A 26,048-nucleotide genomic window follows, 5' to 3' on the forward strand; every position below is an offset into this window, starting at 1 on the left:
TGTCTGTCTGTCTGTGTCTCTCTCTCTCTCTGTCTGTGTCTGTCTGTCTGTCTGTGTCTCTCTCTCTCTGTCTGTGTCTGTCTGTCTGTCTGTGTCTCTCTCTCTCTCTGTCTGTGTCTGTCTGTCTGTCTGTGTCTCTCTCTCTCTCTGTCTGTGTCTGTCTGTCTGTCTGTCTCTCTCTCTCTCTCTCTCTGAGAGAAATGATAGGCTTGATATACAGTATACATGCTCAATGCTCAAAGACTTTTATTCTGTCTTTCTGATAGCAATGTGTATTGAAAGATCTAACGTGATGTAGTCCTGTTATCAGACATCCATTTGATTGTAAGTATGATCACATCATTTCACTGCGACCTCAGGATTATTAATGAGACCGGCTCAGACCGGAGGTGATTTGTGATCCGTGTTTTAGCGTGTTGCCATACATCTGGTCCGGCACATCTGTTGTGAAATGATGCATTGTCAGTGTGAAGGGTCAGCAGTGATGAGAGCGAGACTCTGACCCATGCTTCGTGTTAACTCGGCTGCCATGTTTCTTGTCCTTGTCATCCTATTGTGAGAGTGGATGAGAGATATTGACAAAGCAATCAATGGAAGCTAAGAAGTCAGCGTCGAGCTGCAAGCAGCCTGAAACGTGACAGAGACAGAGCCCCTGCTGGGGACGTCTGAGGTAAAGCAGAGGACATGTGTCAGGATGATGCGTATTTCACATTCTTTAAATAAGAGGAGCGTTTGGAGACGTGAAAAGATTCAGTTCTGATAGAGTTAAAGTTACACAAGTGTGTATCTGAGTTGTTGACACATAATGCGGTCAATATGAGTGTGTAAAACAACTTGATTATAAAATGGATTAGCGAGTTCCCTGAACACTTTCTTACACACAGTGCTTGGTTTGTTTAAGATGTAAAGCAATGTGTAAACATGATTTAAGGTTCAAAAACGCTGTATTTTCCACATACCGTGCATGTTTGTATCTCCTCTTTGCTCCGCCTCTCTGGAATGCGCAGATTTTTAACAAAGCTCATGGCTCTGAAAAGCGAGGTGTGCTATGATTGGCCAGTTAACCAGTGAGTAGTGATTGGTCGAATACTGCAAGAGTTTCACGGAAATGAAACGCCTCTTACCATATGCGGAACATCAGGTTCCTCTTCAATTGTACTGACAGGCGATACAATGTCATCGGTACTTCCTTATATCAATTCGAACCCGAATCTGATCCGGAGAATAAAGATGATCAAGCCGATACGTCAACTTTGCCAGCGCCACTTGAGCAGGATGTAAAGGATTGGTAAGGTTTTTAAAAAATACGACATTATAAAGATTTTCCAGTAGTGATCAACCAGTGTTACGCCATGTCTCATCGTGACTCAACAAAGACAATAAACCACATTATAAACACCACATTTGTTGCCTCTAATTGGAACATAATTACTGATTATTAGGACTTATGTTGTCTTTTTTCATGTTGCGCGCGTGTCTGCATCTGCACAAAGACAAACTCAACTCGCATTAGTCCATAACAAAGTCTTTTACAATGAAAATATACTTACAGGCTGCGAATCTGAAGCTTTCTTTTCACAACAAAACACACAGCGTCTCCACGACATGGCTGAGGCGGCGACGATACAATGAGATTTACAATTACGCCCACCTTACTTGCGTATAGATTTGGGCGGTCTTGGTCAAGTCATACCAGGAACTGACATAGATTTGTGGGGGTGTGGTTACACGAGGCGTTTCAGGCAGGTCTGGGTGAGCATTCGCTTTTAGATAGAATGCATCTTTTGTTCCCACACTTTTATTTTTGCAATTTTACGTGTCTAATACATGCATGAGCAACTTATAACACACCAAAGACACAGAAAAACCCATATTCGTGCCATATGACCCCTTTAACTTATTTTCATATTTTCTATTTCTCCTTTATAGGTATCAAGACATGAGGAGACAAATCGGCTTTGAGATTAGGGACATGTGGTATAACCTGGGTAAGTCCCTTTTTAGATGTTGTTTTATTTTCATTATTATATTAAATTGTTTATTTTAAATTTAAATTATGACTATATAGATACGTGCCTGGCCCCCAAGTTAACTTCCGGTCGGTGTTTGATATAATACAACAATTTATTTAATTTAATTCATATTAAAAATGTTTTTGGTATATTAATTGTATTAAATTACATTTAAACTACTCAGCAGTTATTGAGGTTAAGTTAGGGTCACGTAACGTTTTTTATGTTGTTGCCGTGAAACCGTCTATAGTAAAAGTATTATATAATCAATATCAAAGAATTATATTTGATCATTTTGTGAGATTGTAACTGCCGACTATTTGCACAAAGGGATGAACCTTTCACCTTAATTTTATGTTTCCACGGGCAAAAAGTTAATAAAGAAAAGAAATCACGAACTTTGATTTCAGAAACTTTACATATGCAGTGTGTGAATAGGTTACGGTTTTCTCACAGATCTCTTATTTTGGACCGAGGCACCTTCTGGTTATTTAGAGATGTAACAGAGATGCTGTTAAAGTTAAGGTGTTAATTAGAGACATGACAGCTCAGAAACAGGCGCTGCGAAAGAATTTCAGCCTCCATGTTTCTCTCCGAAAAAAATGTTGCCACCTCACGTTAGACGCGTGTCTCAGCAGTCTTCATTAACTCTGAGTTTAGACACATACACCAGAGAGTCGAGATCAGAGCTGCCGGAAACTCTGAAGATCACGGGAGCGCCGATGAAAGTCTCGCGTTGGAGAGCTTTAGAAATTGAGAAAACCAAAATAGCAATTCCCTTTTACACACCGGAGAAAACCACGTAGAAGTTGTTGTTTGACACAAACTGAAAGAGGTTATTTACCGCCCCTGCATACCTGCTCCTGAAATACCGAGTAAATATATCACAAGCAGAAACCAAATCGTTTTTTCCGCATGACATAAAAAAACCATGAAATCAAAATTGTAGAATGTACTTGATGTCTATTGGCTTTGAGAGTCTTTATGCCAGTATACCCATAAACCAAAGTCTTATTTTGCAGATACGCACATTTAAAATTTAAAGTCTCCTTGGGAATAAGACCCAAATATTTTGATGGCACGCTTTAAGAGAGCTCATGAAAGATTTATATGAATTCTCCGTCATGTTTTTTGTCTTGTCCCGCAGGTCCACACAAGATTAAGTTTATCCCGGAGATGGTGGGTCCAATTCTGGAGATGACCCTGGTTCCAGAGATCGAGCTGCGTAAAGCCACCATCCCCATCTTCTTTGACATGATGCAGTGCGAGTTTCACTTCAGACGCTGTTTTCTGATGGTCAGTTTCTTATTTCATTTCAGACGCTGTTTTCTGATGGTCAGTTTCTTATTTCATACACACCAGCAGCAGTGGCCGTTCACATTTAAAGGGACAGTTCACACTTTTTTCATTTATACTTTTTGAAGTCAGTCTGAACCTGTATGCGGTTAAAGTTCAGTGTTTATTCACCCGGATGTGGTTGAAAACCTGTATGCGACTCTTTCTTCAGTGGAACACAAAAGAGGATATTTTGAGAAATGTCTCAGTGGTTTTGTGTTCGTACAATAGAAGTCAATAGGGTTCAATGTTGTTCGGTTTCCAACGTTCTTTAAAATATCTTCTTTTGTGTTCTGCAGAAGAAAGTTTGAAATGACATGAGGGTGAACAAATTATTAAAAAAAAAAACATTATTGGGTGAACTATCCCTTAAACAGTGTTAAATGAACGAAGAGTAGACGGTTTCATCTTAACAACATAAACAAACGTTCCTGCGCATGCGCACTTTTGTGACCCCCAACTGAACTTCCGGTACACATTCACAAACAACAGAGAGTCTGTAGATTATTTCTGAAAACAAGCAAAAGAAACCGAGGAGAACCGTTCCTTGGCTAAACTTGTCTCTCCAATATTTAGACTGCGATACCAAGCTCGACCACTAGATGTCAATGTACCATACGGTTTCTTTAAATGCGACCACTACAGGACCCATTCCACAAATTGTTTATTTAATACAATTATTATACAGTAAAATAATAATACAAATGAATAATAACATAAATTAAATAAAATATAAATAGTTATATTATTAGCTACTAGCCAAACACAAACCGGAAGTTAACGATGAGGTAACTCAAAATGGCCGACTTCCTGGACAGTGTGCTGACTACTGAATGAGGGAGCTGATTGAGACACAGCCACAAACTTTATTGTGGAGATGGTTGTCATTTTCGGAAAGCTTTGACACTGTTCCTGAATCATATTTCTAAGGGCTTACGAGAGCATTTTTTGCTGTTTTGTCAGAAGTAAAAGTTCTGTACCGCTCTGTAAATGTTTAGATTTCAGCATTGAATGCTTTTTATCTGAACATGCTTTCAAAAGTGTCGAAGATCTGAAACAGCAGCGTTCCAATAAACCGTGTTTCGACTCTCGTCTTATCTTTTCACCTATATGTGTCAGTATCGAGTGAAGGAGAAGTGCCCGCAGAGATGAGATTTACTGCTGTAAGGTCACTGATTCACAACATTCTCTGGTTTGCTTTTATAAAAATCTGCATTTATATGGGTTCAGTTTTCGGAAGTTTTGTCGTTTATGGATCGAGGTTGATATTGTACAGATGATGGCAGGTCAGGTTCCATCTAAAGTGACTCAAACATTCTGCTTGTTCAGACCTGCATTAATATGAGGACGACGATGATGTCAGCTGTCTAAATATCTGGGCTAAATGTGGAATGAACAGACAGATGGCATCTTGAGACACAGATAAAAAATGGTAGATATTTTTGGAGGAGTTTTAAAGGAACGGTTCACCTAAAAGTTAACCATCAAATGTGTTATTTCAAACCGAATTGTGAAAAAATCGGTCTGTTTCTCGCACAAAGCTATCATATATGGTCTCAGAAAACTTGATATTTAGTCGAGTGGGCAACTTTTATACAGTAACTCTTATAGTGTGTTCAGACCAAACGCGAATGAAGCGTTAAGCGCGAGTGATTTACATGTTAAGTCAATGCAAAGACGCGATAGACCTACTTGCGGCACGATTCGCGTGAATGAGGCTGCGCGAATGAGGCGAATTGAGCGTTTCGGGTGTTTGACGCGTGATTTGCGCGAGTTGAAAAATCTGAACTTTGCGAAAATTCGCGCCGCGTTAACCAATCAGGAGCTTGCTCTAGTAGTGACGTTCAGCGTCTGTGCACGAAGGCAGCCCAGAGAAACAGATAAGCAACGCAACTGAAGTCTATTTGAATTATAAACAAAGAGCGTCTTTGCACTGACTAATCACATATTTAAAAACTACAATACTCATTTCTCGCTAGAAATGCAATCAGAAGTTGTTGAAAGTGAAAATGAAACTTACATTTATACAAAACTATGCTCCAACGGGCGTTTCGGCCGCCATTTTATTTTTCCGAGCTTGCGTCTGTTGTGAATTTCACGTGCGAATGAAGCGAGTAAACTCAAAATGTTCAAGCATCCAACTACGCGCGAATAGCGCGATTCATTCGCGCAAGTCGCGTTTGGTCTGAACACACTATCACGGTGTTTGTTTGGAGCCTGGCTGCTCCAGTCCCTATCCGCTTTCATTATTAACATATTTCTCTAGATATGTGTGCATTTAGTGTAGAGTTTGGCAAATGACAGGTGGAATCTAGCTTCTCGTGCAGTTCATCTCAAAAATCTTGATCTGTGATGTGCTCTTCTTTAAGATCAAGAGGATTTGAAACGCAATCTCAGACAGCTGTCTCTCTCTCTCTCGCTCTCTCTCGCTCTCTCTCACTGTCTGATGAAGCTTATTGATGCTAATAAGCAGATAACATTGAGCTCACAGTTGGTGAGACTGATAACGGCTGATTACTCTTTGACACCAGAGACGGAGAGAGAGAAAGAGAGAAGGAAGGAGGGAGGGAGGAGGGCTGGGAGGAACGACGCTAATGAAATGAAAAATTAGCCACACTGGTTATTTACGGCCGCTGTGTTTAATTGCAGTTCGAGAACGAGATCATCACCAAACTGGATCATGAGGTGGAAGGAGGAAGAGGAGACGAGCAGTACAAAATCCTGTTCCAGAAGATGTGAGCGCTCCTTACACACATGCACGCGTATCTTCCGCACACGCATAATTACCATAATTAAAGTGTTCTGCAACAGAGATTCAAGCATTAAAGTTCAACATGAAATTAAGATTGACTTTATATACTTTCTAAAGAGCTCATATCATGAAAGGTTTACACTTGATCTTTTGAGGGCAAGAGGTATGGAAACAGTAATTTTCAGAGCTCTAAAGCACCCCATTTATTTCCTATAACTGAGCTGCAAAAATGACTTGTCGCAGCGTCACACAAATAAAATAATGAATGCATAACCGTCCACATTTCCAGTCTTACTCAACTTTGAGGCCCAATTTTGAAGATGTTTCTATTTGAAAAGATTCCTGATTATTTGGTCTCAGTTTATGAGGTTTGCGAGATTTGCGAATAATATATTTCTCAGATATGTTTAATTCCACCATCATTCCATAACGGCTTATTGAAAAAAAAATTTTTAACTTGACTCGACTCAGAGCTGGAGTAATGCTTGACATATAAATGCGCAAACAAAAAACTTTCTGAGGGGAAAGTGGGCAGTGATAAAAAAACAGATGCCATCAAAAAATGTAATATAAATGTCAAGGATGTTATTGTGCGTGTTAGTCTTTATTGTTTTTATTGAAATGTAATGACTTTCTGCCTCAGAAACAAGTTTCTCTGCTAATATAAATGATGCTCCACTGGCAAAGAAACCCCATATTAACGGCTTACTCTTGATGTTGTAATGAAATCCTGATCAATCAATTCAATACCACCTTAAATAGTTTGCAAATGTAGTTTATTTTCCAGAAGTGTGATTGGATGCTTAATGGGTTTATATGTGCGTACCACATGTGTGTGTCAGACTGTTGGAGCACTGCAGGAAACACAAGTATCTGGCAAAGTCTGGTGAGACATTCGTGACGTTGGTGGTCCGTCTCTTGGAGAGACTTCTGGACTACAGGACCATCATGCACGACGAGAACAAAGAGAACCGCATGAGCTGCACTGTTAATGTGCTGGTGAGAAAAACACGATGTCACTACACTCCTTTACACGTGTTTATACTTTACCACACAATGCAAAGAAAAACCTTCCTCTGATGTGTTAAAGGTGATTTTGAAAGTCCAGCTGGCATATGCACAAAGACACAACATTAGAGAGATAATGGATTCTTCTAGAACTCATTATCTGTTAAAGACGGTTCTCTGAATGTTTAGTGAAGAGAATGTGACATTGTTTGTGGTTCTTTCGGTTGTAGAATTTCTACAAGGAGATCGAAAGAGAAGAGATGTATATCCGGTGAGAGGCTTTTATTCCTTCTTTTTTCCTTTTCCCTTCCTTACACCTTCCTTTGTGTGTGTGTGTGTGTGTGTGTGTGTGTGTGTTCATGTTTGTATATCCCGGTGGGGACCTAAACCTGAATACACACCAACACATGGGGACTCGTGTCACTGTGGGGACCAAAATTGAGGTCCCCAGGGGCAAAAAAGCTAATAAATTGTACAGAACAATATTTTTTACAAATCTAAAAAGGCAAAAAGTGTTCTATGATCTTTAGGTTTAGGGATAGGGTTAGGGGATAGGGGTAGAATATACAGTTTGTACAGTATAAAAACATTACGCCTATGGACTGTCCCCACGGGGATAGTCAACCAAAGCCTGTGCGTGTGTGTGTGTGTGTGTGTGTGTGTGTGTGTGTGTGTGTGTGTGTGTTTGTACATAACTTAACTGTAAAACTATTTTACTGAACACTGTTTTATTTTAAGAAGGATAAGGTTTAATATAGAAATGTAATCTAGTAGATGCTGGGAACTGAATGGCCTTTGTGAGCTTTTTTCTTGTAATAGAGTTTGTGTTCAGATTGTTAAATGTATGTATGTGTGTGTGTGTGTGTGTGTGTGTGTGTGTGTGTGTGTGTGTGTGTGTGTGTAGGTACCTGTATAAACTGTGTGACCTGCACAAAGAGTGTGATAATTACACAGAAGCCGGATACACACTACTGCTGCACGCCAAACTCCTGAAGGTGACGTCACACACACGAGAATATCTTATTCTTAAAAAAAAATCTGGATATTTTTCCACAAAGATTTTGTTAGGTTTAGATATGTAGATAGATATGTATGAAGATATCTCATTGTTGAACAGATTACTTGTATAAATTGAGAGTGAATTGTCTCGTATGACATTAAGAAATCCATTTCAAGTTCTGGTTTGTGACAAATCTCTTTAGGTCGGACTCTCAAATTTGGTAAAATCCAGGATTACAGCGTTTACAGCGATAAGTGTTAACTGTTAATCTTAACTACATATTTCATTTTATTATTATTATCAAAGTATTAAATGCTTATTTGTATAATTTTTTGTAAAGGTCTGAACAAAAAGTGATTCAAAATCAGTTTTATATTATTTACTATAGTAAATTGTAGTATACTATATTGTTCACCGTTCTGTGGGATTAACGGTAGTAGTGTAGTTTACGTAAAGGATAATCCACAGCTAGCCATGCGCTAAAGGGTTTTAATGCACGGCAAATTGTGGATTATCCCGCTTATACCATGGTCATTTGCCAAGTTAAATCTTTTATTGATGTTTACAGTGAAATTTTAGATCAAACAGGTGAAAATTACAGTGATTTTGTCAGTTAAATGTCAAATGTAATCAAATTTACTGGAGCTACCTGTGCGTTATAGGGTTTTAATGCACACCTTCCAGCCAATCAGAATCGAGTATTCAAAAAGACCATGGTATAATATCATTCTTACTACAGTAAGGTTCAAAAACAGTATAGTATTTATCCAGTTTACTACAGATATACAGTGTATTTATGTGCATGATTTTGGCGGCAGGATTAATATCTATATTAATATATGCTGGTGTTGTCTCGGGGCTTTTCTCGAGTAGGTTTGAGGTTTGTTCAGCGCGTTACGAAAGGACTCGATTAGGGAATTGGCTGTCACAATAAGCGAGGGAACACCACGTTCTCACAATCCCACGCAGCTTCTTTTCATAAATAGCTGCCTGCCACGGCCGTACAAGAGTATCGCTGGAGCACAAGCACCTTAAGACACAACACCCGCTCCAGAGTCCACAGAAACAACGGCACGGCACGACAAGACCGAAGCTCACGCTGGTGTCAGCTCATTATCTGCTCGTGTGGAAGTCACTCCTGAAACACTGATTTAACCTTCCTTCCGGTTCCTGCTCTTTATTGTAGAAATGTTCTCAGTGAGTTTATCCATCATGACAGTTTGTGCGGAGGGAACACCAGAGATTCTCCACAGGGAGAAAGTGGAGGAACGGGCTGCTTCACGCTGAGACAGCCGCTTGTCGTCAGTTCAGTCGTGTCGACCTGTCTTGCTCTCTGGTGGCACTAACATTTTAATCACAACTTTCCTAAGAGAGCGGAAGCTAAAGTTCAGTAGAGATCTGCACGTTTAACATCCTGAGACCCCCAAAAGATTTTTATGAATGCATTTTAGCAGACGCGACATAGTAGGTCATTCACACAGTGTTGTCATTATTTAGCTCTTTTAAGACCCTACCACAGCATTTAACGTCACAGTAAAAAAAAGCACTTCTCTACATTACTTAAATCTTGTATTGATACAACTTTATTCTCACCTTTTTTTACTTTATTCCAAAATATTACATATTTATTCTTGGAATTTTTACATAATTCTCAAAATGACTATTTAAATTGGACTTTTTTCCTGAAATATTACTACTTAAATCATGTATTGCTATGACTTTATTCTCGTAATTTTGACTTGTATTCTCAAAATATTATGACTTTATTCTTTTAATTTTTACTTCTTTCTCAAAATCTTGTGGCTTCATTCACACAATTTTGACTTTTATTCTCCAAATATTATGACTTAATTCACTTAATTTTGACCTTTATTCAATTTTTTTTACTTTATCCTTGTATTTTTTCTGTTATTCTCAAAATATTATGACTTAATTCTTGTCATTTTTACTTTATTTAAAAAATATATTGCAACTATAATTTCACAACACTACTTGACTTGATTCCTAAATGAATGACTACATTCTCATAATCGTAATTTTTTTAACATGGCACTAAAACGCTGTCATGCCTGCATGCGTGCTCATTTAAAAAGCTTTATGGAGCTCGACTGATGTTAACACACAGCATATTTATGGGCATATTAGTTCCATGTGACTGCTGTAATACACTTAATGTCTGTCTCTAGAGTCATCTGACTGGGCCATAAGCGACATTAATTTGCTGATGTCAGAAGTTGAACCGTTGGACAGCAGTGGGACTGTTTTGGGGATCTGATCTCGCTGATGATGCTTGACCCCCGCACAACGTGAAATGTCAATGACGATTATACTGCTCTGAATGAGTTGTGACGGGGCCCTTAGCACAATACAGCATCTCAACATGACAGCCAATAGCAGAGCTCGTCAGGACTGTCATCTGACCCATTCCAGCCTATCAGGTCGCTTGTAATCCTGCGTGTATGTGTGTGTGTTTGTTCCACAGAGGCAGTGAACTGAAAGGTCAGCGAAAAGCAACCAAGAGCTCTTAATCTCTGCGGTTTCTTCCTTTATAATCACTCGTTTACAGAATCCAGCTGAATGTGTAATGAATATTATAGTGTGGTCACATAACTCAGTGTTATCAGACGGCCTCCGGGCACTGGCATCAGTAATACAGCTAAAACCCTGCAAGAGATCGCTGCACAACAAAATTAATAAAGCTTGTGTGCGTGCGTGTGTGCATTTTCAATATTTTCTTTTGCTGTTTCAAAGGGTTATATACATTTTTAAATCATTTTATTTATAAAATAAAGCATATTCAAATGCTTTCTTCGCGTGTCACAATATCAGATTTTCCTACACGATTATCACAGCCAAAAGCATTATTAATGATAACGATAATATCAAGATATTTGATTGAACAAACAAATAAATAAATAAATGATATCAGTCAAATTCGTCTTTCATTTTGGATATTTTGTGTTTTCCCGTTATTGGCCAAAGGCTGAGGGATTGTAACCATTGTTGCTCTTAAAGTGTCAACCAGTTACTGGCATTGAATTATTTACGCTATTATCATATCTGTAGTATCAACACAGTATCAATAATTCCTGTTGTTAATATCGTTAATATTTTTGACGATGCCTGAACGTAAAATCCAGTATAACTTTTCATTTCCATCCTTCAGTAACAGAAACTTTACTAGTTAAGTTTCAATAAATGATCTTCAGCGTTTGACGTTTCAAGTACTAAAAATACAGTGTATATTCACAGAACAATGCACTCATAAGCCCTTAAAATAAAATAAAAGCTGTATATTTCAGAATGCATGTGCATTTCTATTTTTCATGCCCTTATGATTCTTTTAGTTGGATAATGCTGTATATTTGAAAGTTTAGACTAAAGTAGGTCACTGGCAGGTAAAACTGTGTATGAAGTCTGTAATTGTGATGGTTTTTTCAGTGGTCTGAAGAGGCGTGTGCCGCTCATCTGACGCAAAGAGACGGTTACCAGGCAAGCACTCAATGTCAACTCAAAGATCAACTCTACCAGGAGATCATCAACTACTTCGACAAGGGCAAGGTAACTGGAAAGTTATTCATCCATCTGAGTTCCTGTGCGTGCATCAGACAGAAGTTCTAAAGCTCCACGACTGCCTGTCTAAAACAGCCTCAAATGTGCAGCGGTTGAGAGAGAGAGAGAGAATTGGTTGGTGTTATGGCTGCATCTCTATTAGTCTCACAGGCTGAGGGGATTTGGGGGTTATAAGGGTCCGTGCTGAGATCTGTGTTTAACGTTGAGCTCTCGCAGTCGGGGACTCACTTACCAATTCCTCTCGCCCTGAACCGGACCCTATGATTGAGGTCAGCTTTTTGTCCGAGTATGTCTGCTTGTGTCAAACAGAGAGAGCATGAAGAGATCAGTCAGTATTCACTTTCATAGGCAAAATTTCAGCTTTTAAGAGCGATCGAATTATACTCAGCTGGGATATACACTCTTAAAAATAAAGGGGCTTTACGATGCCAAATTTTGCAATTCAGGAAAGAACACCCGAAGAATCTTTTTGATTGACGAAAGGTTCTTTGTAATGGAAATGTTCTATGAAAAGGTAAGACGGAAATGATTCAAAGTACATTTGACTGAATGGCTCTTTGGTGAATCAAAAGTGGTTCCTCTTTGGCATCGCTGCGAAGAACCTTTTGTAGAACCTTTGTTTTTAAGAGTTGGACCGTCGTGTCCCGAGATGTGAGAAGGCAACAAATAAACGTTTTACCTGAACAACCCAGCAGCCAAAATCGTTAATGCTTTGTTTAATATAATATTGGGGCCGTCAAATGATTAATCACATCCAGAATAAAAGTTTCTGTTTACAAAATATATGTGCACTGTGCCTTTTAATTTTGTAATTATAAACACACACATACATGCATACACATTTAGGAATATTTACATGTATTTATTTATGTTAATTATAACCATAATTTAAATTGTACATAAATGTTTATTAATTTTTATATTTTTCTTAAATTTATGCGTGTTTGTTTTCATAAATACAAAATGCACAGTACACAGACGAATACAATGTAAACACAAACTTTTATTCTGGATGCGATTAATCGTTTGACAGCCCTGTATTACACTGTATAGTGAAATTTCACTTAAACTTTCACATGATCGGAATATATAATATTTATTTCATAATCATTTTTACCATTATAATTTAATGCATGCCAAACGGAGACTTAAGAGAATATTTTGAGTTTAAGGAATGATTCCAACGAATCGTTCAAAATGTGAATCGGTTCATTACAACTTGGTTGATGGAAAATGAATCAAACAGTAATAGTGTAATTTAAATGAAATAGCCGATGTGTGACAGCGTGGAAACATGAATTATACTTGAATTATACACTCTTTAAGAAACCTAATGAGAAGATAAAAGCACATTAACGTCATTTGATATTCACACCGTTACTTCATTTTATTGTACCAGAGAAATCTTTGTGCCTTTGTGAATATTATTATATAAATCACACAGCTCTAGTAGAATGTCCTGCATTTTATTATTTGATTGTTTTTTCTGCTTTTAGTTTGTTTTATTCACAATGTTCCTCTGGTCATGAATAAGCAAATTCACAGGCTTTCCTTTAATCTCGCACTCCTCCAGACTGCAGACACCATTACTGCCAGCCTTCTCAATAATAATACTCTGCAGATATTGATATATAATCACAGTCTGTTTCTGTGCCGGCGGGGTGAACTCAAAACTTTGAATTCGTTTTAGATCAGATCCTGTGCAACAGAAGTTAAATGCCGGCTGGAGGTTTTATTTACTGGCATTTGAAGTTACAAATCTGATATGAGATGATGTCATAGCCGTTTTTGGCATGAAACTCAAAGAAAATGAGTTTGTGTCCGGATGTTGGTTCACTGAATAAAGCGCCAGATTTACTTCCAAAGATTCAAGGTCGAAGTCAAGGTGCATTACACAGAAACTCATGGCTCTGAACAGGAACGCTATAACAGGACGATTTCACAACGGCTCTCAATTTTTCATCTTCACTCTTTTAAAAAAATATAACGTTTATTTGCAAAAACGATATATTTTTTAAAGATAAAATAAAATATTGTTCTTATTTATTATAAAATAATTATGGGAAATATTGTGTTATGTTATAGCGTGTTGTATATAGTATGTTATGTTTCATAGTGTTTTTTTACGTTATTATTAAAACAACCTAACTGCAGTTTGATTGATATTACTTACAATGCACAATAAAAAAACATGATTTTTTTTAACTGATTAGTTTTTGCAAATGAATTCTTCATATTGATTCCCAAATCTGTCAATATTGATAAACAAATAAATACAAACATAAATCTACCAAAGTAAATCAATTTAAATTAGCATTTATCATTTTCCTTCATTTATTTATTCATTCATTTTTTATGTCCACTTTTATTCATTTCTGTGTTTTTGTCAATGTGTATTTATTTATTTCCATATTTACCATATGGGCACATAAATATGGAAATAAATAAATGTGGGAGAAGTATAAATACTGATTTTATACATTTATTTACTTTTTATATTTCTGCCATTGAAGAATCCCATAAAAAGAATGGACCAGATTGATAACAAAATGAGTTTAAACCACAATCTTACAGAAAATCATTTACGAATGCACTGAACAATTCTTTATGGATTTTACAAACTCAACGTTGTTTTGCATCCAAAACAAGGCAAACCCAATCGAATTGTTTACAAGATGTGTTCTATATCACATAACCATGTTTTGCCGTGTTAATTTCCCACGATGTTTGACGTCTGATGTGTGTGTGTGTGTAGATGTGGGAGGAAGCCATTATCCTGGGGAAGGAGTTAGCTGAACAGTATGAGAACGAGATGTTTGACTTTGAACAGCTGAGCGCTTTGCTGGTAACTACAAACTTTCTCTTTTAACCTCTCCGACTGATACGAACAATTAATGAGTTATTCTGGCCTTTGAAGTCTACTAAACGGACTAAATTGTGTTAAAAAATATAGAATTTGGGCTTTTAATGAGATCCTGCGCTTTCTTCATTACTGCAGTGTTGTTTAATTGCCACTAAATGACAAATTGATCCAGACAGACAGAAAGAAAGGATGCGTTTCCGATAAGCTTCACTTTTAATTTAACTCAAGTGACGTCAGCACGTTTTGCTAAATTTGACCAAAAGCTTGTAAACAACTTTTATAATGACCCGGCAGAAACTGAGCTCAACTTCTTATTTGCCTTCTTATTCGTTTAGTGCAGAACAATGTGAGCTATTCAACCCAGAATTACTTTTAATAATTAATCATACTTTGGTCAATTTCTCATATGTGTATAACATACTGTATATGTTAGGTATTTTAACGGTGTGTTTTATTATTAACTATGTAATTATATTGAAAATGTAGTAACATGTTTAGTTCTGTATTTTGAGAATATGTTGATTAGAAAAAAAGGAAAGCGGGTCTGATCTTGAAATCAGATTATTTTAGAGACTTGCAGGTGAATTTTTTAACCCGGGGGCTGTAATACTTTGGACATCTTTCACTTTCTAAGTATGATTGTATGACAATTTCTCTTTTTCTTACAGAGAAAGCAGGCTCAGTTTTATGAGAATATTGTGAAAGTGATCAGACCCAAGCCAGATTACTTTGCTGTGGGTTATTATGGGATTGGATTTCCTTCCTTCCTCAGGGTGAGTCTCAGAATCCAGAATAGTCTGTTGTAATGTCAGTGTAAAGATTTGTGTTTATGACTGTGCGTGATATCCAGGGAATGTAAAATTTGATTTGAATTTCATTCATCTGTGTTACTGCTCATTTATGAAAATACTATAAATACTATTTGATAAAATACTGTACTGATGTTAACTTGCAATGTTACAAATCAATATCAACCAGCATTAATAAATGGTGCTAAATCATTCTTCAATGTTCTTCCTAATAACTGTTACTAAACTATTGTTTTATTGGCATGTATTCTACAAAATACTACAGTATATAAATTCCTACCTGGCTATTACCTGGCAGCAAAAATAACGCTGTTAAAGAATATCTGTCACGTGCACATTAAGGTTTTCCCACTGTTGTTGGTGTTTTACATGAATCTGTTGGTCGTGTATATTCTTGAGCTCAAACAAACGGTTGCAGTTCAGTTTGCATCCACTAGGGGCGCAGCGATTACACGCTTCTTCTTTAAGCCTGTCCTCGTGGGACAACATCACTTCAGATACGTTTGTAATTCTTCTAAAGCTCTTCCAGCGGCTCGCAGTCACACATCTTCCACCCTGTCATCCTGGACAAAGAAAGTCAGACGTCTAAAGGCCGATCGCCTCCCGCTGGTGTTGACATGTTGCTCCGCGGAGAGACGCTTTGGCTTTGGGAAATTGGAAATGAATTGCAATCTCGTTTTCCTCCTCAAAGTGGCACTTTTGTATGCGTGAGGGGTCGTCTGAGAGCCGACGGTTTATTCAGTCGTGCTCTGAATCGCTAGCGGTGTGGAAACACCCGTCGAGGGCACAATGCAATTTGTCACGTTATCGCTCAAAGCAGATCTGAAAACTGCCCCGGGCATATTCCACCTCTAATTGGGCAAGAGAAATAAAATCTTCATGTGTGGAGAAATAGTACAGTAGTACCGCTCAACACATACCCATCATACTGTGTGTGTTTACGAGCACGCGGTTGTTTGTGTGTAGTCAACATGAGAGGAAACATGTTGACGGTGTTGTAGGTGGATGTGTTGTCACAAAAATGTGCAATAATTGAACGTTGCCTCTTTGCAAAATGCCTCTGATTTACAACGAAATTGCCAATTTTTTTAGAAATACAGAATATCATTAGAAATACAGAATGGTATTTAAAAAATGATGAAATTGACTCTTACCCAGAGTTATTTGATTGTAATTAATGTGATATTGCGATGATTCACAGGCAGTCCTTAAATGTTGTAAATCTGAACTGGACATGTGTAAGATGTAAAAACTCAATAGTATTAAAATGCATTATTGTATTTTTTTATATTACCTATTGATGTGCCAATTGTCAACTGCCGTAGGACCTTTGTTTATCTGATTTATACATTTTGTTGTATTTTTTTACGGAGGATCAAGCTGCTTAAAGAATAAAATGACTCGATTTAATAATTCAAACATAAAAATGAAAATAAATCACTTTTTAAATGGACAGATGTTCAAAACAGTTTATTTAATACATGTTTTAAAATGTAGTTTTATAGCACAATATAACAAATTAAAAAATGTTTAATTTATAAATAGACAAAGGTCAAACTGTTTATTAATTAAAACACAAAAAGCACAATAATACATCATTTTAAAAGCACATTTTAAATGGCTTTAAAATGTTAATTTAATTTACAAGGTTAATTTATCCAGTCCAATCTTTTAATGAAACGGAGTTTTTCTTTTACTACGTGATGCTTTGATGATGACTTTGCGTGTGATGTTTAGAAAGGAATGAAAGGAACATTTAATAGTGGAGGTCTCTTGATCCAGGTGTGCGTTCATTGAAATGTCGTTGTTGTTGTTGTTGTTGTTTCAGAACAAGATGTTCATGTATCGGGGGAAGGAGTATGAACGCTGGGAGGATTTCAAGGCGAGACTGCTCACTCAGTTCCCCAACGCTGAGAAGATGAAGACCACCACCCCCCCCAGTGAAGATATCAGAAACTCATCTGGACAGTGTATCCTTGCAGCACGTCATGACCACATTCACATCTATCAGACACTCGTGTATGACGTCACTGTCTCACTTTATTGTTTCTTAGTTTGTTTAAAACAGACATCCAGTGTTTCACAGTGAAACCCATTCTAGAGCTGCCACCGAAGTTCCAGAACAAACCCGTGTCAGAACAGATTGTCAGGTGAGAATCTGTCTGTCTGACGATGTGTCTGTTTATCCTTCTGTCTATCTTTCCATGTGTCTCTATCTCCCATCACTCTGTCTGTCTGTCTGTCTGTCCATCCATCCCCCTTTGTGTCTGTCTGTTTGTCCTTCCGTCTGTTCATCCATTTAATCCATCTCTCTGTCTGTCCATTTGTCTCTCTGTCTGTCTGTTCGTCCTTCTGTCTGTTTGTTCTTCTGTCTGTCTGTCCATCTATCTCTGTTGGTCCATTCTTCTTCCTTCCTTGTGTCATTCTGTCTGTCCATCCGTCTCTCCACCCACACATCTGTCTGTCTATTAAACTGTTCTTTTGTCTGGCTGACCTTCAGTCTGTCTTTCTGTACATCCGTCTGTCTGTCTCTCCTTTTTATCTGTCTGTTGTCTGTCTGTCCAGTAATCTCAGAGTTCTTGGTACATGTAACATTCTATAATTTTTCTTTCATAACTACTGGCCTGTGTTTGTGTGTCTTCAGTTACAGGTGTGTGTGTGTGCGCGTGCGTGTGTGGAAGGGTAAACCCTACGGTATGGGGACAAAATGTCCCCACAAAGATGGCAATATCCAAAATCCTTGTCCTTGTGAAGCTTATAAATCATACAGAATGAACTTTTGTGAAAATGTAAAAGAGCAGACAGTTGTGTGTGATTGTTAGGGTTAGGGAATATGATATACAGTTTGTAAAGTATAAAAACCACTGCGTCTATGGAATGTCCCCATAAAACATGGAAACCCAACCTGTGTGGGGTTGTGCGCGTGCATGCGTGTGTATGTGCGCGTGCATGCGTGTGTGTGTGCGCGTGTGCATGTGTCTGTGTGTGTGCATGCGTGCGTGCCTGTGCGCATGCATGCGTGTGTGTGTGTCTGTGTGCGTGCATGCGTGCGTGCCTGTGCGCATGCATGCGTGTGTGTGTGCGTGCGTGCGTGCGTGCGTGTGTGTGTTCATGTTTGTATATCCCGGTGGGGACCTAAACCCGAATGCACACCAACACATGGGGACTCGTGTCACCGTGGGGACCAAAATTGAGGTCCCCATGGGCAAAAAAGCTTATAAATTGTACAGAACAATATTTTTTTTAAATGCAAAAAGTTTTCTATGATCTTTAGGGATAGGGGATAGAATATACAGTTTGTACAGTATAAAAACATTACGCCTATGGACTGTCCCCACGGGGATAGTCAACCAAAGCGTGTGCGTGCGTGTGTGTGTGTGAGCTGGCAGATCTGCTCTCTTGGGTTCATGTGCTTCAGAACGCAGCTGATTAAAATGGAAATGTGCACACGGTGTTTGACCTCACTACACTCCTCTGTTAATGCATCACACACGCAAACACACACACACACACACACCTGTAACTGAAGCATAATTCTGTTTGAGGCTGAATTCAACGCTGCATGGCAAACAGGGCTGTTATCACAAATCTCCATCAAGCAGTGGAGGCAGCTTACCGCAGCCAATCAGAGCCAGCAGTGAGCATGAAAAGTAATTAAAGCTCACTATTTACCCACAATTCCCCTGTCTCTGAATAAACAAGCCTTAAAGAGAGAGAGGTCACGTGACAGGATGTGATTTCAGTGTGTCTCACGCCTCAGGCTGGATCCGTCTCACCTGCAGCTAATACATTTGTAAATGTTGTAATTGGTTAGCTGTGTCATTTGAAATGGTTTGAAAGCGCGTCCAGCGGTCGGACTTCAGGCGTGTTTGCATTTAGGACGCGTCTCACAACTCCGGTCACAACTGGATTCATCGTCGGCCATTGATAATGAAAATCACACCCAGACGATCGGCTTCAGTTTCATGTGTTTGTGAAAATGTGGCTGTGTCTATGTGTTCCGCGCTTTTTTTTCTTTTGCTAGCAGAACCGATGGTTGTTTTTCTCATCAGTCAGACATGATGGTTTTCAGACACTGACAGGGTTATGTTTTATTTATATTTGGGTGTAATTATATATATTTGCGTGTCAGCTGCATAGTCTCTAATAAGAAATATTTTATTTTGTGAAGTTAATGAGATACAAACTGATCTATTGTTCATAATGTCAACAATTTAGCCTTAATCTCGTCTAGTATCAACCTACATTACACATTTACACTTATGCATTAGGCAGACGCTTTTATCCAAAGCGACTTACATTGGATTATTCTATAAATGTATTTCTAAGTCTGTGCTATCCCTGGGATCGAACCCATGATGTTGGCGTTGCTAGCGCCGCGCTCGAACCACTGAGCCACAGGAACGCAGGACACCTCTGAATGTGTTACTTATAGTTGTTTCTGGATGTCAAACTAGGACAGGAAAAAGTATAACATCATCTTAAAAAATTGTTTAGGATGAGCAACAGCGTTTATTTGTTTACTCCGTTCACCGGGGACGAGAACTGTTGTCATTTTATTGAGTTTGTGTGTCGTACAAATCGGACCTTCTTACAAGCACATGCTTCTCCATCCTCATCCCACGCTTTCAGAATCGAACCTCTTGACCGAATACAGCTCAACGGCCCACCGATTCAGGGATGAATTACCGATTCTTGCTTTTCCTTTCAGCTTTTACACCGTCAATGAGGTCCAGAAATTTCAGTATTCACGACCGGTCAGAAAAGGAGAGAAAGATCCGGACAATGAGTTCTCTGTAAGTTTGCTTTTCTGCACATTTTTTTCTTTAATAACCGATTTTGCTGTGTTGTTTCAGTCAATGCGTGTTAAAAGAGAAGCTCAAAACTCTCGAATACTTCTTTAGAACATCTTTAGAAATTCAGTTATTAAAGAGAGATGGCACATTTAAGAAAATTAAAGCGTTGAATTAAGATATAAAGTCCCTTTTATTCACATCTGTGTTTGGTAAACATCCATTAAACTCCACTAAATGAAGAGTGAGGCATAAAATGAAAAAAAAAACTGTATATGTGCAGGAATAAATTGAGGTCACTCTTTCTTTTAAATGTGTGACTTTGCTAAAAGCTTTTTTGCTAACTGTTCACGTAATGTTGTGCTTAATGTTGTGTTCTATTTTTTCAAAAGAACATGTGGATTGAAAGGACGACTTATGTAACCGCCTATAAACTGCCGGGCATCCTGCGCTGGTTTGAAGTCCTGTCTGTGTCAGCGGTGAGTACGACAGCTTTCATCATTCACGCTTACCCATGTGACCTTTCACAACGTCAGACACGAGCTGTCTCACCCCCTCTGCACTCCAGGACAGTAGAGATGACCTGTCTTACTCCTTTTAAACTCTAGACATGACCCGCCTCACTCTCTCTACAATCCAGTACAGTAGACATGACCTGTCTCACCACCTCTGCAATCCAGTACAGTAGACATGACCTGTCTCACCACCTCTGCAATCCAGTACAATATAAAGGACCTGTCTCACCCCTTTTAAACTCTACACATGTCCCATCTCACCCCTTTCTGCATTCCAGTACAGTAAACATAACCTGTCTCACCACCTCTACACTCCAGTACAGTTGACCTGACCTGTCTCACCCCTTTTAAACTTTAAACATGACCTGTCTCACCCACCTCTACAATCCAGTACAGTAGACATGACCTGTCTCACCACCTCTACACTCCAGTACAGTTGACCTGACCTGTCTCACCCCTTTTAAACTTTAAACATGACCTGTCTCACCCACCTCTACAATCCAGTACAGTAGACATGACCTGTCTCACCACCTCTACACTCCAGTACAGTTGACCTGACCTGTCTCACCCCTTTTAAACTTTAAACATGACCTGTCTCACCCACCTCTACAATCCAGTACAGTAGACATGACCTGTCTCACCACCTCTACACTCCAGTACAGTTGACCTGACCTGTCTCACCCCTTTTAAACTTTAAACATGACCTGTCTCACCCACCTCTACAATCCAGTACAGTAGACATGACCTGTCTCACCACCTCTACACTCCAGTACAGTTGACCTGACCTGTCTCACCCCTTTTAAACTTTAAACATGACCTGTCTCACCCACCTCTACAATCCAGTACAGTAGACATGACCTGTCTCACCACCTCTACACTCCAGCACAGATGACCTGACCTGTCTTACTCCTTTTAAACTCTAAACATGACCCGTCTCACTCTCTCTACAATCCAGTACAGTAGACATGACCTGTCTCACCACCTCTACACTCCAGCACAGTTGACCTGACCTGTCTTACTCCTTTTAAACTCTAGACATGACCTGTCTCACCCCTTTCTGCATTACAGTACAGTAAACATGACCTGTCTCACCACCTCTACACTCCAGCACAGTTGTCCTGACCTGTCTCACCCCTTTTAAACTCTAAACATGTCGCATCTCACCCCCCTCTCTACTCTAGTACAGTAGAAATGACCTGTCTCACCCTCTCTACACTCCAGTACACTGAGGAAGACCTGTCTCACCCATTTTTACTCTAGACATAACCTGTCTCACCCTCTCTACACTCCACTGCAGTAGACATGACTCGTCTCACCACTTTCTGCACCCTAGTACAGTAGGCATCACCCCTCGCACTACACTTCAGTTTAACAGATCTGAGGTAATGTGTGTCTTTTCCTCCAGAATGCTGTTCTGTTAGTATGTGTCGTAGTGTTTCTCAGTCCCCCGTGTGCTAGAGAGTTGTGATCGTGTGTCTTGGCACAGTGGATATCAATATGCCACTATAGACTGCAGGGCAGAGGAGATTCTCTGGCTGTGTGTTATGACCAGACTGGATGTACTGTTGTTTGTCCATTATGATGTACACACACTCTCTTTAGCTCTCTCTCTCTCTCGCCATCTGGCTGTATACTCAGATAGCATCTCATTAGTGAGAAAGACAGATCAAACTGTCTGTCTGTCATAGGTCGAGTTCTGTCTAATCTCTGCCACAGATCCATTATTATTTTATGATTGTGTCTTATTCATGGTATTTTTATCATAATAAGTCTATATTTATATAAAATTAGTTATTGGGTACACACCTGCATATTCATTAATCATTGAATGTAAAACGCGTATCCTTCATTTGTAACACTGCTTGAATTCATAACGTTTAAAGATCAGTGTAAACTGAGATTTAATTTGTCGTGAAAACCTGCTGTTGTTGTTCAGCGGTTTGTTAGTGAAGTTCACTTTATGGCTTCAACTTTGGTTGTTGTGTTAGAATTTGGTTTAGTATTAGACAGCTGGTGAAAATAAGAGCTGTCACTTGCGATTCGGGCTTGTAAACGCGTTCTGCTTGCTAAGTGTCAACTCGAGTTAAAATAGTTCTCATAAATGCCCATCCGTTGCTGTTGGACGTCTGAAAGTAATAACATTTCAAGTTTGCAAGGTGCGTGGTGGTGTTCGATACAGTATTCGTGTTTTTCTTCCGTAGGAAGAGATCAGTCCTGTAGAAAACGCCATGGAGACCATGCAGGTGACCAATGAGAAAATCAACAACATGGTTCAGCGTCACCTCAGTGACCCCACGCTTCCCATCAACCCCCTCTCTATGCTTCTCAACGGCATCGTGGACCCAGCGGTCATGGGAGGATTCACTAATTATGAGAAGGTACGAGATGATTCGGTTTATAAGTGACAAAGAGCACAGTGAACAAATACAAGTGGAGAGCACTGCTATCCAAAGCTTGGTTGTAAATAGTTTTGATGTTTTCAAAGCTTCAGTTGTGTCTTCTGCAGGCTTTTTTCACTGACAAATACATCCAGGAACATCCAAATGACCAGGAGAAGATTGAAAAACTGAAGGATCTGATTGCTTGGCAGGTAAAAAATACAGAACATTCATGACATCTGTTGACAATATCAAGTGAATCAACATTATGAATACTGCAGCGATTACGACCAACGTTTTTAATCGTCCACTCATTTTCTTGAAGGAAGTATAATTTGATCAATTTCACGTTTCTTGCTCTGTTGGAGCATTAAGATGTTTATGGTGTTAGAGTTCATGATAATGATTCATGGGCCTGAATCAGTTCAATCCATGGCTGGGAATTGATTCAGAATTCTGATGAAACGATTCGCTTGCATCGTAACTCAAACTAGATGTGTCCATTTTCTTATTACGCAGGCGATCATATCTCATTTTTTAATCCATTTAAATGTTTTAGTAAAAATGAGATCCAAAGCAACCTTTCGAATTCATGAGGTCTATGATTTCACGAGCTAAACGTAATATTCATAAGCAGCATTCGCACTGTGAGTTTATAATTGTTGTTGGTCTTTTATGTGGTGTCATTTTGCCGGCGTGAGATGTAATTGAAAGGAAAATCTCCGGAGGGCTCAGTGTCGTGATGTTGGGTGAATCAGTGCGTGTCGAAGTACGTCTCATCAGATCTTTAGTCTTTTTTCTCTGTCAAAACAGTGATGACTTTAACAAGGAAAAGTGACCCGCTCTTCCTTTTATTGATGGTTGTGTAAGAGATCTGCTAGAAATGAGCTTTCAATTTTAGCTTCCGTCTGTCTGACAGACATTTTATCTCTAAAGCCGTAACACATGCCATTGTATGACCTCTCTGCTGAAGCATATTTTCTGACAATTCATTATGTAAAAATTCTTTTTTGTTTTTTTTATATCCTGTAAAAACAGTACTTTTTTTAGACATCCATATATTTATAGATGGGTTTTTTTGTTACTGTAAAAAATGTTTATAATATATATTTTTATCAAGAAATATGCCTTTAAATATCATGAAGCTTTGTTGGTGAAAAGTTGAAAAGACTGAATTGAAATTGTGTTGTTCTCCTGTTTCTACTTTGTGATGTTGTGATATATCATCATCACCATCGGTCTCACTGACAGCCGGTTTGTTTTATCCAGACACACACACGTCACATGTGCATAAACGGTTACGCTGTATAACACACATTGAAGGACTTCTTTTCTTCAGGGACGTGAATGAAAATATAACGGGTTTGTTTGTTTAGCGGAGACTCATTTGCAGATGTTATTTCAGAGAGATGAAAGATCAGACGTGTTAAATGACGAGTGTTTGTGCAGGAGCTCTCGGTAAAGATGTTGTTGTGTTGGGCAGAACAGATGTGTGGCATTGATGTAACGCTACAGGAACTTGTCTCACAATGAATCCGTTTATGTTGTGTCTATAGAGACATTCCTCCCGTCTCATCTGCAGCTGCATTTTGAGTGGCTTTATTTAGTCATTCATTTGTGTTATGTAATTTTCATTTTAGAAGGTTTTAAACATTTTTAAGACACATTATGTCTTTAACAGGCTAAATGCATGTTTTTGTACGTTACATATTAGGCAACATCTGTTTTTCTTAAAAGGTAACAGGGTTGACATGAACACGTTTTAGATTAGACACCTTCAGACAAACATACCATAATGTAAGATGAAACTGAGGCCAGTTGCTTGTTCTTCACTTCCTGTTAGGCTGGTGATGTCATTATGACATGCTTTTTTATTTATGATGTAGTACGATATTTTTAGAGACCGTGTCATGTTGCTAACAGGGCTGACACAAAGCATTGATGCACAACTTGTCACGAATGTCAGCTTTTCTCCTCGTATCAAAAGAGATGAGGAATATTTGATTTTTTTTAAGAAATGCCCTCAAACAACACAGTAAAAGTCATTATTTACACGTTTTTGAGGTTTAACACATACACCCCCGGCTTGTAAATGACCCAGATATGATTATTTGATGGTGTTCTTTTATTATTTTATCTGTTTTAAGGTCAAACCATTTGCGTCAGAATTTCACTCGCTGTCATCCTGTCAGTGTCTTCCTTCTTTCCTCAGATCAGTTTTAAAGACGCAGATCTGCTCATATGTGCTCTAATAAACACAGCGAGGTTGACGAATCAAAAGTGGAAACAGGATGAAATGTTATACAGAAACATTGCTCATGTACACTTCTTATGGATTTAACCACATCGATACTTCTACTATAGCGATACTATAAAGTCCATTTAGTATTTACTATAGTAAACTGTATACTGTGAATAGTCGATTTTAGTATGCTGTAGTATATTAAAGCAATTTTAGCATGGCATGGCACAGTATTGTATCGTATAGTACAGTACCGTATCGTATTGTTTTGTAAGGTACGGTTTAGTATAGTATAGTATTCTGTGGTTAATTGATAGTCTAGTAAATACTATAGTGTACTTTACTAGTAATTACTATATTAAGGTTCGAAAACACTGTATTATCTAGGAGTTAAACTACAGTTTACTATAGTATGTACTACAGTATTTTGTCATGAAAGCTCATGCTGCCAGATTCTTGGAGTGTTTGTGTATTAATGTTTTATCATTATGTGTTTTATTTTTTAATTATGTGTCAATGTAATGAGAAAGATTTGCAGTTCTGATGGTGCGATTTGGCAGATATGTTTTAAAGAAGTTTTCGTCGCTGTGCCGCCCACCCAGAATTCCATCACTGATGATTTTTAAAAGGTCTGGGTTTCCCTGGAGACAGCTGTGCCTCCTCTCTCTCTCTCTCTCTCTCTCTCTCTCTCTCTCTCTCTCTCTCTCTCTCTCTCTCTCTCTCTCTCTCTCTCTCTCTCTCTCTCTCTCTCTCTCTCTCTCTCTTTCT

General features: G+C 38.6%; 1 protein-coding gene across 2 annotated transcripts in view; it reads left to right on the forward strand.

Annotated features, from left to right (window-relative positions):
* Positions 1-26,048, forward strand: part of dock1 (dedicator of cytokinesis 1) — a 187,637-nt gene that overhangs the window by 149,370 nt on the left and 12,219 nt on the right. For both annotated transcript variants that reach the window (XM_057359090.1, XM_057359091.1), the window contains exons 32-46: positions 1,930-1,988; positions 3,160-3,308; positions 5,997-6,082; positions 6,942-7,098; positions 7,338-7,378; positions 8,012-8,102; positions 11,549-11,668; positions 14,436-14,525; positions 15,212-15,316; positions 17,181-17,322; positions 17,421-17,502; positions 20,064-20,148; positions 20,538-20,624; positions 22,862-23,038; positions 23,167-23,250. In XM_057359090.1, the coding sequence (XP_057215073.1) occupies positions 1,930-1,988; positions 3,160-3,308; positions 5,997-6,082; positions 6,942-7,098; positions 7,338-7,378; positions 8,012-8,102; positions 11,549-11,668; positions 14,436-14,525; positions 15,212-15,316; positions 17,181-17,322; positions 17,421-17,502; positions 20,064-20,148; positions 20,538-20,624; positions 22,862-23,038; positions 23,167-23,250 (1,555 nt within the window). The remainder of the gene's footprint in view (positions 1-1,929; positions 1,989-3,159; positions 3,309-5,996; positions 6,083-6,941; positions 7,099-7,337; positions 7,379-8,011; positions 8,103-11,548; positions 11,669-14,435; positions 14,526-15,211; positions 15,317-17,180; positions 17,323-17,420; positions 17,503-20,063; positions 20,149-20,537; positions 20,625-22,861; positions 23,039-23,166; positions 23,251-26,048) is intronic.

Source organism: Triplophysa rosa, linkage group LG18, assembly GCF_024868665.1.
Source record: "Triplophysa rosa linkage group LG18, Trosa_1v2, whole genome shotgun sequence".
In the NCBI taxonomy this organism is placed as follows: Eukaryota; Metazoa; Chordata; class Actinopteri; order Cypriniformes; family Nemacheilidae; genus Triplophysa; species Triplophysa rosa.